The 14,756-nt window shown below is 34.0% G+C and overlaps 1 protein-coding gene and 1 pseudogene across 4 annotated transcripts in view; both read left to right on the forward strand.

The window, feature by feature from the left end:
• The first annotated feature begins 9,024 nt into the window (after positions 1-9,024).
• Positions 9,025-14,756, forward strand: part of MAD1 (mitotic checkpoint family protein) — a 42,585-nt gene continuing 36,853 nt past the window's right edge. Inside the window, exons 1-2 of one of the 3 annotated variants that reach the window (XM_039020610.2) lie at positions 9,025-9,330; positions 12,307-12,406. In XM_039020610.2, coding sequence (XP_038876538.2) covers positions 9,133-9,330; positions 12,307-12,406 — 298 coding nt within the window. In that variant the 5' untranslated portion in view covers positions 9,025-9,132. Of the gene's footprint in view, positions 9,331-12,306; positions 12,407-12,729; positions 12,821-12,890; positions 12,940-14,179; positions 14,214-14,756 lie in introns of those variants that run through there. The other 2 variants (XM_090315726.1, XM_090315725.1) reach the window with 2 other exon arrangements.
• On the forward strand, positions 12,953-14,179 carry LOC150034895 (large ribosomal subunit protein eL13z pseudogene; annotated as a pseudogene). Its single transcript, XR_016530769.1, has 3 exons — positions 12,953-13,604; positions 13,717-13,818; positions 14,052-14,179. The product of XR_016530769.1 is annotated as a large ribosomal subunit protein eL13z pseudogene (transcript).

Genomic DNA, 14,756 nt, shown 5'->3' on the forward strand with positions numbered 1-14,756 from the left:
ACAGAGACTTCACTTCACTAGGATGACCATAGGTAACATGACCTCAATCTTGAATGAGTTGGAAACTTGATTCGTTATTTTATGATGTAGAAATGTGGATGAAATGCGATGGTGAAATTGCGTTGAGCACTCAAGTTTCTTCAGTGGAATCCAAATGTAAACTCCATTGAGTTTCCTGGTAAGTCCAGGGTCAAACTCAGGGACTTGTGAAAATAGGTTGTGTTGGTAATTTTTAGAAAACTTTGCGGTAACCAAATAAATCAATAATTGTTGAGGTTGTTGTTTGCGATGATGAAAAATAAATAAATGTGGCGGAGTTTGAAAAGAGTTGATTAAATGGGAAATGCGATGAGTATGCGGTGAACGGGTTGAGAAAAATTTTGGCTAACACCTCCTAGGATGCATTCATGCTATGCGATCATGCAACATGTATACAACAGTAAACCACCTCTCGGTGCGAATGCCACGGCTTCTAAGGCTAGAACGCATGCGATATATGCGATAAGTCTATAGGACCTACACATAAGCCTTTATTCTTATTTATGCGATGACAACATGACACACACACAAATAAGATGACCACAAAATATCATTCCCATCTCTAGGATGCATGCGATGCAGGTTGACAAACAGAGCTTATCTCTAAGCCTTTATCTCTTGTTTATGTAGTTTTAATCTTGCTCTCTCGAGTCCAGATTCTAACCTAGATCTCTCAGGTCATTAGGTTCTTTCCTTAGACTCTCTCTCGAGTAGCTCTAAAGGGGTATTTGGCACAGCATGAAACAAGACAATCGCAAGCAATGAACTTCCTAGATCATGTTAGCTTAGTTCTTCTCAACCCATTCGACTAGTTTAGCTACTCATACGTGCTAAGAGAGTGAATAGATGTAGAATAAGAACTTTTATTGTATAAATATAAAGATGAAGTACAAAATAACAATGCAAGTATAGAATAAAAGGCCTGGTATCAGTCTTTTGCTCCCTAGGCTTTTACACTGTTTTTCTACTCGTGTTCAAAAGATAATCTCGCTCTCGCGAAAGTCAGCCTGCTCTCTGCTTCTACGCCTTAAGGTTCTTTCTCGAGTTGCCTTGAGCGATCTTCGACGTCTTTTCTCTTCTCTTGCTTCGCCTTAAAATAAAAAGGAAAACTATGGACAAAGACGAGCTGAGCTCTCAAATTCATGAAATGGTGAACTGGTTAACCTCTTTTCTAAAGGATGCCTCTGGTATTTATAGAACTTCCAGGGTGAAAGGCGGCTTCTCTCTCATGATTGCATAGATGAGACGACTTTAATTCCTGACTGATGCGCTGAATATTTGTCACCGAAAAGCTGAATGTACTTGTTCGTTAGTGGCTGTCAACTTAATTCGGATTCGACTGTTATCAGCTTTCTGTCCCATCATGATTAATTATACCTTTCACCAAGATGCGTCCACCATGTTACGCCAACCAAGTTGCGACACTCCTTCTTAGGCAAATGTTTATGAATACAATCACCGCAAAGCCTTGCGGTAATGCTACGCTTGACCAATGATTTCCTATGATCACAATTTCTGCCTTGCGTCAACGCATTTCTTGCACAAAAAATACAAAAATCAACTGTTCCTATGCAATGAACGTATGCGGCCGCAATATAATAAACTTAATGCTTTTTTGACACAATCTAACACATTTTATCAACGCAAGCCAGTATTGTTTAAGAACTTAGCACTATGATAACGTTCATTTCTGCCCGTTATCAAAACTCTTGCCTTTGAGGGCGGTCCTTTGATTTGCATGGGTGTGAGTGGCCAGATTGCCGACTCAAACCTACCACTTTGGGGATTCGTCTGATTTGAGAGCTGGGAACTCAACTACACAAGATAAAATTTACTCATTCCCTGAAGTAAGGGTAAGTAGATAGATTACTTCCTTAATGGCTGATTCAGGGCTTGAACGATGTGGCGCCACACACCTTCTCATAGCCCGAGAGGTGTCCACACATAGTACGACTATGTTGTATTGTCCATTAGAGGGATCAGTGGTACTTAAGGAGTTAGATATAACTATAGGGGCAAAACGGTAAATTGGCCTAACTGTACTTACGAGCATCTGTGAAAGGTTATCGTACTGTTGATTGGTTATATCCGATGGACAGAAAAATATATCTGTGGTGATAAGAGTTCGGTCTTTAGTGGAATGCCTGACAGTTAACAGATTGTGGATCTCGTGGCTAAAGAGTTTAGTCAGCTATTCACGTACCGTTGGAGCTTCAAGCCTTAGGTCCATAAAGTCCCCTTGGTAGCTCAATGGATTCAAGTTGAGAATCAATTTTTGGGTCAGTTTGAAGTGTTCAGATTGACAAGAGAGAGTTTTTTTATATATGATATAATTAAACGGGTCAATTATATATGATATTGTTGACATGATGTATGAAATACATTAATTGGAGGAAAAGGATATAAATATGATTTATATTTGGTGGAGGAGAAAAGGACTATGGTTTATATGTTGCATATGATGTGATATTAAACTATAGGTTATAAATATAATATGATTATATTTATTTCTAATTAAACAATTATAAGATAATTGTTGGCAGTTTTTTCTCCGTAACCGAATGAGATAATGGGAGGTTGCAATCAGTTTTCGTAACTGAAGGATTACATGAATGGTTTTTATTTTGCAAAGAGATAAAATAATTGCTCCACGATTTAATACATTGTCCATCGCCTAGCAAACGAGATCATACACAATAGCTCAAAGTTTACGAAACGATCGTGTACACGCGCGCTTTTCCTAAACAATCACATAGTCTTTTCTAAACGATCGCCCGCGCAAGCGATTTTACTAAACGGTCGTCTAAACGATCAGGCCCTTTTTACTACACGATCATCTACCTTTTACTAAACGATCAAGCATCCGTTTATATGATAGACTTCAGATATCACCCATTCGCATGTCTCCACATGAATGGTCAGGATCAGACCATTTGTAGCACTTTACAACACTTGTAACATCTACAAAGTGGGCCATATCCATAGCGTCAACAGGATAAGGTATCCCTCCTTTATCCATCTACTACAGACCATTTAGGTTATTACTTAAGGCATGATCCACTTGTATGTCTCCACATACATGCTTAAGTTACATGAAATAACCACGGATCTTAGTTTATTAGATTTGAGTAAATGCTTATAAAATAACATTTATTTTATTAATAACAATATATTTACAAACTACGAGACCACCGGGAGAATTAGGTCACCAATCCCAACAGTTTAAGCTATAAGATAACCTTGGATGTTAGTTTATTGGTTTGTGGTTAATGCAATTAATTGTGAAATAAAACATCAAATATTTTTATTACATAAATAAGAAGTTTGTATATTACAATTACAAACTATAGAACCCTACGAGATTTAGGACATCAACCCCAATAAGAAATAAGAGAAAATTTTCATTTTCTTGGAATATGACATGTTTTTTGGAATGTAAATAAAATTGTTATGCAATTGAGTGTTCGAGTGTATGGTGAAAATATGTTACATTTTAAAAGAAGGAAAAACAAAAAAGTTGTTTAATTTAAAGCTTCTTCAGTGTTCATGATTGAGGGCTAAGTAGTTCTAAAAAATTTTCATTTGTTTGGAATATGTTTGGTGTTTAGGAATAAAAAAAAATATATGCTATGCAATCGAGCGTTCAAAGATTGAATTCAAAATTTGTGTTTAGTATATGTTTACTATGTAAGAATTTGTTATGTTTTAAGAATGGGAAAAGAGAATAAAACATTTTTTAGTATTAAAATTGTAGATAAATATGTGTATGGTTGAAAATTTTATAAAATAGGGAAAAAATTCACGACAATCAATTTTGTTTAGAAAAACTACACCAGATACCTTAACTCAACTCTACACCCCAAATGCAGACTTTCTAACATAACTCAACTCAAGTCAACATTCCAAATGCAGACATTCCAACTCAACTTAACCCAACTCTATGCCACAAACATAGACAATCTAACTTTACATATAATCTAACTTCCCAGATAATTATTACGAACTCAACTCAACTCAACTTTGTGCACCAAACGCCTCTTTATTGAGAGGAAAATGATATATATGATATGTCAATTTCTTTTCACGTTCTCCATAAAAGTTTACACTTTGAGATCTATGCTCGGTCTCGTGGGATCATCTTTACTTGTATCCGCCTTCAGAAGGTGTTTGCATTATGTGCATTAACTCAATCTAGTAAACTAAGATCCAAAGTTATTTTATGTAACTTAAACATGTATATGGATGACATACAAATGAATCATGTTTAACTAATAACCTAAATGGTATGTTGTATATGGATAAGGTTGGGTATCTTATCCTGGTGACATTACGGATACGACCCACTTTGTAATTGTTATAATAATTGTAAAGTGTTATAAATAATGTGATCCTAATCGTTCATGTGGAAACATGTGAGTGAGGGTTCCTATACAAAGAGTTTATATAAGACCGGACCACAAAATGATTAGTTTCTCTTTATAACTTCGTTACTTGAAGAGATTACTATTTCAATAAGATGACCATAGGTGGCTTGTTCTTAATCCTAAATGAATTGTGAACTCCTGTCTATGAAAGTGATCCTTTGATTTGTATGAGTGAGAGTGACCAGATTGCCGAATTAATAAGCATACCATTTTGGGGATTTGTTCGAGTAGAAAGCTGAGAACACAACTACACAAGATAGAATTCACTCCTTCCTGTCTTTAGAGAAAGTATATGAATTGTTCCCTTAAAGGTTGACTTTGAATCTTGAACAATGAGGCGATTTATCCTCTCACTGGCCAGAGAGGGGTCTAGTTCATAGTTGGATTATAACTAACTGTTCATTAGAGGGATAAATGGTACTTAAGAAATTAGATGTAACTACACAGGTAAAAAGGTAATTTGACCCAACTGTAGTTATGAGCAACTCGTGAAGGGTCGACTTACTATTGATTGGTTATATCCGTGGACACATAAGTATATCTACAGTGCGAATAGTGTAGCTGTCGGCTTCCAGTGGAGTGATGAGCAGTTAATGAATGTTGATTAATTAATTAAAGAGTTTAATTAATTAATCTCATATCATTGAAGCTTCTAATTTGTAGGTCCATAAGGTTCCCTTGCTAGCTTATTAAGGATTAACCAATGAATAAATATTTTTAGAATAATTTGAATTGTTCAAATTATTTAAGGGAATTAAAGGTATTAATTATATTAATGTGATTAATATAAAGTATAATTATATTGATATATTATAGTATATAGTTAATTATAAATATGATTTAAATTAAAACTATATAATATGTGAGCGGTAAATATTTGAATAAGATTCAAATACTATTTATATGAATGAGATTCATATAAATACTATAGGTTAAAAATTAATGTGAATATGGTTCATATTAAAACTATAGGTTATAAGAGAGATTTGTATTTTAATGTGATTAAAATGCATGTGATATGATTGATTAATTAATTGTTAATTAAATAATCATTTAGTTATATTATATTTATTCAATATTGAAGGTTTTGGAAAACCTGTGCAAAAACATGATATGCAATCATGTCTCTCAAATAATTTTACAGAACATACATAAATTAGAGATAGTGATGAAAACAAAGCATGATAAATATTCAATACCCTACAACATGCTTTTACAAAACACGAGAACACCAAGGAGAACTTATCCTTGAAGACACAAAATCTTCGTCTCATCTCCTATGTACTGCACAAACTCAACGAACAATATCTACAAGCACAATAACACCAAATGAACACCACCAACGACGATTCCTTAATATTCTCTATAGGATGAGAAATCAAGCAAGAGGTATGGGCTTTGCTCTTAGTTTTGGCAGGAAGAGATGTGTCGAGAAGATGAGTTTCTTAGAGATAAAAAATTGAGAAGTTCAATATCAAGAATGATCTCCAACTTCTATTTAAAAAAATATATATCGTGAAAACCACTTTCTTGATATCAATGAAAGAATGGGTTGGAAGGAGTTACAATGACTCCCCTTAATTTTAATTAATTAAAATAACATTTAATTTAATTTAAATTAACATATATATAAATATTACTAACTACTTTAATATATGTATATATAATAAATTTTATGTTATATCCAATATAACACATAACCTATAGTTTATATTATCACATATAATATAAGTTATAGTTTATTATTCTTTCATTTTATATATATTATTTAATATCAATCAAATTCATAATTAAATTTAATTTATAGTTTCTATTTGAATAATATTCATATAATTAATATTTGAATCATATTCAAATATTTATTTCTTCTGAAATAAAACTTTATATTATAATGTATCAAATACATTATATTAATTACATCACATATAATTAATTTTCTCAATTAATTTAAAAAATTCAAATTAATCTAAAATTAATTTGATTCTTAATAATCTCAGTTGAGCTACCAAGGGGACCTGGACTTACAGTTTAAAGCTCCAATGGTACTTGATTAATTAGTTAAACTTTTTAATTAAATCAACCAACTTCCATTAACTATCGGTCATTCCACTAAACTGACGGCACTATTTACACTACAGATATATTTTTGTGTCTATTGGATATAACCAATCAATAGTTTGCTGAGCCTTCACAAATTGCTCGTAAGTACAGTTTGACCAAAATTATCGTTTTGCCTCTATAGTTACATCTAACTTTTAAGTATCACTTATCCATCTAATGAACAATAAGTCATAGTCTAACTATGACTAAACTCCTTTGAAGTCAGAAGAGGGTGTGACGCCACATTATTCAAGTCCTTTAATCACCCCTTAAGGGAGCAATTTCTCTACTTACTCTAACCATAGAGAATGAGTAAATTACTTCTTGTGTAGATACGTTCCCAGCTCCCAAATCAGACAAATCCACAAAATGATAGGCATATTGAATCGAAGAATTGACCATTCTCACCTATGCAAAACAAAGAATTACCTTCATAGGCAGAAGTTCACAACTCCACTCAGGATTTAGGTCAAGTTACCTATGGTCATCTTGATGAAATGTAAGTCTTTTATATCGACGGTGTTATATAGAGATACTATTTATTTTGTGGTCCGATCTTATAGAAACTCTTTGTATAGAACACCCCGCTCCTATGTCTCCACATGAATGATCAGGATAAGATCATTTGTAGCATTCTACAACAATTGTAACAACTACAAAGCGAGTCGTATTCATAGTATTATCAGGATAAGGTACCTAGCCTTATCCATCTACTACAGACTGTTTAAGTTATCGATTGAACATGATCCACCTGTATGTATGTTCAAGTTACAAAAGACAACCTTGGATCTTAGTTTATTGGTTTTATGGGTTAATGCTATTAAATATCAAATAGAATGCCCTAGGTTTAATTAGATAAATAAATTGTTTGTACATTATAATTACAAATTACAGTACCTACTGAGATTTAAGACATCAACTCTAACAAATATAATATTATTAAATCCTCATTATAGGAGAATTATTCACTCATGTGGGTGGGAGTTATGGTAACTAATTGAAAATAGAGAAGTCCCCAGTACCCTCTCCATTTTTATTTCTTATTTCTTCACGAGTAGCTAAATGAAAATGGGTTGAGGTGCATATATCATCATTCCGGTGGATATACTTTTAGTGAACATTCAGTTTGATTAATGAATGCATATTTCTATAAGCTTGGTTCCATTTGGTCTTTTGAATAAAGTAGCAACAATTAACTAAGGGATTGTGAACAGTAATCAAAGTAGGTAGTATCGTTAGAGATAAAGACAACCCTTTATTCAAGTAACTTCTATGCATGCATCCGGGAAACATGATAAATGTGGTTTCCTCACTGAAAGATTGCGTATAATGCTGTGGTTAAGAATACAAATGGAAACTCTTATATATGTTAAAAGGAATGATGGTAATCATCTCAACCTTATTTTTCATGCAAAAGGCACCTTTCTCAATCGCACATTCTCAGAGTTTTCAAACTATGCATTTATGTTGTTACGTAAACCATATTTTTATTAAAGTTTTTAGTTCAAAAGTCTCAACTGCATGAATTTGAATTTATAAAACCAAAGATAAACATAACTGATAAGATTATTTGACTTGAAAATCCCTAAGTTTAACCTTGGTCTTACCAAGTAATTTAGTTCTTTAGAAGTTTATACTTATGCTTTTGAAGAGAAATTCTACTTAATTCATTCACATCTATAAGGACATTAAACATCATATTATTAAACAACAATAACCCTCTTTCAGTTTTACCTTTCACAACTAGCATTCTTTTTGAAAATTCGTTAAAATAGTTTTTTTAGTCATTCTTAGTTGAGATCGACATCGAGATTTGAATAAAAAAATAATTTTTTCATCTTATATCCAACTATCAATTCTTTCATGTTTTCTCGATACAATTTTGCTCCGGATTTGAGATTCACATAATATTTTCCAAATATCATGCAACCTTTTCAAATCTTATATTAACTCTTACATCTTTAAAAAATTTTCTTATAATCTTTCCAAATCTTATATAAATTATTGTGTAATCTTGCAAATATAGTGCCCAACTTATGTTTCCATGAATTTTCAAATTAATCTACCGATTATCTAAATCGATTTAACAATTATCTTTTCAATATTCTCTAAATTCTATAATATTTGTTGGTATGGTTTTTAAATTTTGGAAAGATCAGAAAGATTAAGCAAGATTTGAAAAAATTATGTAAATCTCGATTCTCGAGATTCCACTAAGTCCAAAAGAATAGATAGTTTGGATATAAGTTAAAAAAGTTAACTCTTTATATAGACCTTGATGATTTATTTCGATCGAGAAGCACACAAAAAATTATTTTAACGAGTCTTTAAAAACGTGCTATTCATGAAAAGTGAAATAAGAGTTATTTTTTACCCTTAAAAAAAAAAAAAAAAAAACTCTCGATTCACCAACTTTTCTCATCGCCTTTACATTTGATTAATTCGTCACAGTGAAGCTCTTTGGTACGGCCATCAAACGACCGTTGTTTTCAAATTGTTCAGTAGCCCACACAACTGCACTTCCCGAACAAACCCTAACCCATCAATTGGAATTTGAAAAGTCAGCAGCATGATTGTCAGGACTCCTCCACCGAAGAAGCAACGTTCCGATGTTGCATCTCTGCCCGATTCCTTACCAGCCGGTGCCTCAGATCTGCCGCTCGTTATCTATGAAGATCCTCTTCCCTTGGTGCCAGCAACGACACAACCAGGGTGCTCGCAAGAGTCCTCTGAGCACATGCTCTGCACTTACCAATGTCGCCAAATGGTTTGCAAAATTACTTGCCTTTCCTCTTCTCAAATCTATGTATTGTTATTGATAGATACATCATTTCGTAGTCCTGTTATTGTGTGAAGTTCGTTAGTTGTTCCAATTGTTTGATGTTTCTGAACTCTTTTGGGCGGTGTACATGCGTAGATGTTAACCTGTCTAAACCCAATTAATTGAATAAACCCGAGTATCATGGTCTGGTTCTAGCAGGTAGTCTGATAGCCAAGTGCTTCTAGATCGTGTTGAGGAATAAGGTCACATGAAAACTCCTAAAATAGGAGGTCTTCATCTTAAAGACAGGTGAACTCCAACTAGATGTCCATTTTGACATTTCCACCCATTGGGTATGTTAGCTAAGATACATTTTAAATCAGCCCTGAAATTTGAGCAGATCATGAGATATTTGGGGTAAATTTAGAGGGAGGAAAACAGCTGCCTCTTTCCCGATAGTTGTTGAGGTTTTTATTTGGAATCTGATACTTTGTGGCATAACCATCTCTAACAAGTACAGTTTTGATTGGATTGGTTGGTCTAGTGCCTCTTCTTCTCTTGGTAGTAGTAGATCATATATCGTTATTATTTTGGTAGTAAAGCCTAGATTCTCTAGCTTATTGCAAATAAAGCGAACAGGGAAAGGCCTAGATTTGAAGATTTGGTATAAAGGAATTGAGGGGATGAGATAGTTAGATACTTTTGTAATTTTGGCAATTGTTGCATTTTGCAGCATCTAATTAGACTTGGTGTTTTTTGAGCGATTTTGTTTTCCTCACACAGCTAATTGGAACATCTATTTTCTGATATCTCTCAGGCTTTAGCCATGGAGGACATTTCTTTTTAGCTGTACTTGTACTTTGATCAATAGAATTGTTTGGTTTAGGTCATGTTAAAATTTGATTATGTGGTTTAGTTCTTGTTATTTTGTTGTTTCTTTGTAATTCGAGCATTAGTCTTTTTTCATTTCATCAATGAAAAGTGTTTGCTTCCGTTAAAAAAAAAAAGATTATTTCCGGAAAGACATCAAAATGTTTGTAATATCAGTTAAGTCCCTTTAAAGCATCAACACAGAAAAGTGGACAATTTATCATCCCATCATGTAGGCAACTTGTAGTCATCAATTAATAAGTGCAGACTACCCAAGCTCGGTAAGTATGTTATTTGAGTTATTATTATTATTGTCTTTTAAAGGAAATACAACGTTTTATTGAATGAAAGAGACTAATACTCAAAATACAAAGATATTTTTTTAAAACGGAAACAAGACTTTTTATTGAAATAGTGAATGACCCTAATGCTCATAGTACATGAGATGGAACAAAATAAAAACTACAAACTTGCCAAAACAAAGCTAGAACCAAAATATAAAACATAGACTAAACTTCTGACGAAGCAGTAAAAACAATCGAGTTTAAACAAATCACTAGAGTTGAATAATCAGCAAAGTGTTTAGATAGAGAACACCATGATGAGGCTTTGACTTGAGGAATCTCATAACGATCAGAAAAAGGAAGTGGCTTGACTGAATACTCTCGAACCAAATTTCTGAAAGGAGCAAAGGAGAGCTTTCACTGCATTAGCCCATAAAGTTGTGCCTGAACTTATAATGAAGGGCCAACTAAAATTTGAATAACGATGGTCTTGAGATCATTGCTCCAAACCCAATGAAGCTTCAATGAAGAAAAAGCTTCCTCCAACATTCTATCGAATAACAGCATTCAAAGAAAATATGAAGAGAATCTTCATAATCCATCAAACAAAGAGGACAAACTGAGAGCAATAATGAATGACTTGGAAGCTTTTTTGAAGAATTTTTGGGCAATTAAGCCAATTTTCATCTCCCAGCCTAAGCTAATTTAACTTGCTCTTCTGAATATAATTCCTTTCTTCAATTAAGAACTGCTCTCCTTTAACAGCAGCTCAAATAACAATTTCATGTGGAGAAATGTTATTAGCTTCTGCTTTTTTTTTTGAAAAGGAAACAACCTTTATTAATCAATATAATTAGTACAAGAGATGAGTACTTTGATAATAAAGGAAAATACAAGGAAATCAATCAGGAAACCAAAGGATCAGTAGGTGCACAAGGACATTTCAACTAGGTTGACACCCCCATAGCACCCTCATCATATACAACAAATTGAGAATGCCAACAAAGGCTAAAATAAGAGTAGTCTAATGAAGCAATACAATCTGAATGTTGCAACCGAACAAAATATAGAACTAGGCTATAGAAATCTAAATTACATCAAGAAGCTAAGACAAATAAGAGTACTAAAGAAAGCGAAGCTGCTGTCTCTACTTCTGATGCTTCGATTAATCTTCCAGTTGACAAAAAGATTGCCAATTTAAAGTTATTAGCTTCTGCTTTATCATTAAGAAATCAAGCTCAGCAAGAAGATTTTATTTTTTTTCTACCTTTTTTCCTCAAACTCAAAAAACCATGTCTTCAAAGCTTCTTTAATTAACATGAGAATGGAAAAAATGACAAAAACCTGCCCACCTCAGCAACTGAAGATATGCTGCTGAAGATTCTATCTTTAAGTGGCATTCTTTGTGTTAAGAAGACAAAATGCAATCCTTCTACAATAATACATTACTAAGCAGGAAAAAAATTAGATATTCCAATTTAAACATATATCTTGAATAGAGAATTATGCAAAAGATTTGGAGATCCAACCTCAATCTTTTTTCAACATATTCAACATACTCCAATTGTTTTATTCTCCATGGAGTCGTTCATATGGTGCGGTTTATGTCCCTTCTAGAAATCTATGCCATGTCGAAGTATGTTTGGCCATTTGCATACTTGTTACCTATTTTACAATATTTATTATTTTATTATATTTTAGATCAAATGTCTTTGTTCCTTGACACATTAAACTATAGTTTTAGAACTCACAAACGAACCTTGCACAATAAGCTTTCCAATACTTTCATATTTTGTCCCATGAACTTCTAATCTTGTTTATTTTTCAGGTGAAGTCAGACTTCTTAGATGCATTAAGCAATGCAGAGAAGCAAGTTCATGATTATGAATTGAAGTTGGGCGTGCTAAATGAGAACCTCTCCAAAATTGGTGAGTAGCCACCAGTCAGCATATAAGTTTATTTTAATTGTTGGTAGATGAAGTGTATGTAGTTCTATATCTTTTGAATAAAGAGTCATAGACTAATGTTCAAAGGTACAGACTTCCAAAAAGGGATGACTGAAAAAGAAGGTGAAAAATACTTGGGAAATATAAAAGGCACAAGAACATGAAAGAGAAACCTCAAATTTTGCTGCCCTAAAAGGATCTAGCCAATACGTACTATTGCTTTGCTTTCAAAAACTGATTATGCTTCAACTAAAATTTTGAAATAATAGCTTTAATTGCATTAACACATAACAAACGAAGCTGTGGTGGAAGACCTGGACCAATGAGCAATTGAAGAGTTGTGCTTGGAATCATTAGAGAAGAAGTCAATGAGCAAAGACTGCTAAATTATGGAAAGTAAGGAACTGCTGTGTACTAATTAAGTTTTTCTTTATTTGGTTAAAAAATGCAATGTTTTTTGTTATAGGGAACGAGGAGATTGGAATTGCAGAAGGAACATAGAAAGAAAAACAAAGGTAAGCCATGGAGCATAACATGTTATCCCTAGTGGGCACTTTAGGAAGCACTGGCAAAATTATGTTAGAACTTGGTTCAACCAAACTGCTCGAAAAACAAGGAGAAGGAATGCTCGTCAAGAAAAGGCCATGAAAACTTTCCCTCGGCCTATTGGTGGACCACGTCAACCTATTGTTCATGGACAAACGTTGAAATATAACATGAAAGTGAGGGCCGGTAGAGGCTTCTCTTTGGAAGAGTTGAAGGTAGTTGGCATTCCAAAGACATATGTACGAACAATTGGCATTGTAGTTGATCATCACCGTAGAACCCGCTCCTTGGAGATTCTTCAAGCTAACGTACAAAGGTTGAAGACTTATAAGGCCAAGGTGGTCATCTTCCCCAATGTGCCCGCAAGTTCAAGGCTGGCGATTCTACTTCTGAGGAACTAACTACTGCCACCCAGGTCCAGGGCTCTTACATGCCTACTGGATTAGAGAAGCCATCGTTGGAGCTTGTGAAGATCACAAAAGGCATGAAATCTTTCAAGGCTTATGACAAGCTTTGTGTTGAGCAAGCAAATGCCCGCCATGTTGGTGTTCGGTTGAAGAAGGTTGCTGAGGCAAAGAAGGAAGAGAAGAAGTAAATGGTTCCAAAAAACATGCAATATTTTTTCTTGAAGATAGTAAGAAAAAGTTGGCGATTCCTCTTTCTTTCTCTTATTTACGTTGGTTCGAAGATTCCTTAGTTGAATTGTTGCAACTCACCATGCATTCTCATTTTTTTCTAAAAACAAGATATAGATGATTTTGATACAACCCGATTGTCGAAGTGTTGATAAGAAGGCAAAGATGAAGAAGAGTGCCAAGAAATCTTCTCAGTTGATGAAGAAAGAAAAGGTCCTTTAATCATTGCCTTTACCGAATCCTTTGAGAAAGTAATGATGACTGATCACAACTTTGCTTATAAGGCAAAGGATGATACGGAGATTGTTGATGTTTTTCAAACAAAATTGGGTAAAAGCTAAAGAGACAAGCAAAGTTCTTTTATAAAATTAGAGTCATGAGAGAATTTTTTATTACTTGGAAAAAATGACTCTTCGACATTTTGACCGAATTTTGGATTCCTGTAGATCAATAGATGGGCCATCTTTTGGGTGGGGGAGATGAAAAATAACTACAGTGATAGACCTCAGTGGAGGTGATGATGACGATTTTCAACGGTGGTGACGACGACGGTTTTGGAAGTGGGCAGTGATATGCAAAACTCAAGTTAATGGCCACCCTCCAAAAAGGTATTCCGAACCTCAAACCTTAGGGTTCACATATCCCTAATCACTCACAAAACCCTAATTGTCCTAGGAAAAACCTAACTCTACCATTTTATTGTGAGATCAAAATATAAAAGAACCCGTATTCGATACATTGGAATTCAATATATATAGGCATACATGGAAGCCTTAAACTATAGTAAAAAGATAATAAAGGACAAAAGACTAATAAGCTCCTATATTTACACATGTATACTCTAACAACCTCGACAGGTAAAGTAAAAGTAACCTCATATGTAGCTGAACCAGGGTATGGTCTGAGGAGATGACCTATCCTTTTGATGGGATTCTACTGTAGCTATGCCTCACCTGTGAGATTCCTCTGTGGATGTCGACCATGTATACGATATTTTTCTTTTTTTGCCACAAAGAAAGGGTCTATATCTTGGTTGGGAGGAAATCAGAAAGGTTGGGTTTAATTTTAATGGAAGCCTCCATTACATCCATTCAAGACAATGTTTTGGCGGCCGTTTCTAGGTATCCTCCATAAGAATCACCAATGCTTTT

This window comes from Benincasa hispida, chromosome 7 (assembly GCF_027475165.1).
Source record: "Benincasa hispida cultivar pf3 chromosome 7, pf3_genome.v1.1, whole genome shotgun sequence".
In the NCBI taxonomy this organism is placed as follows: Eukaryota; Viridiplantae; Streptophyta; class Magnoliopsida; order Cucurbitales; family Cucurbitaceae; genus Benincasa; species Benincasa hispida.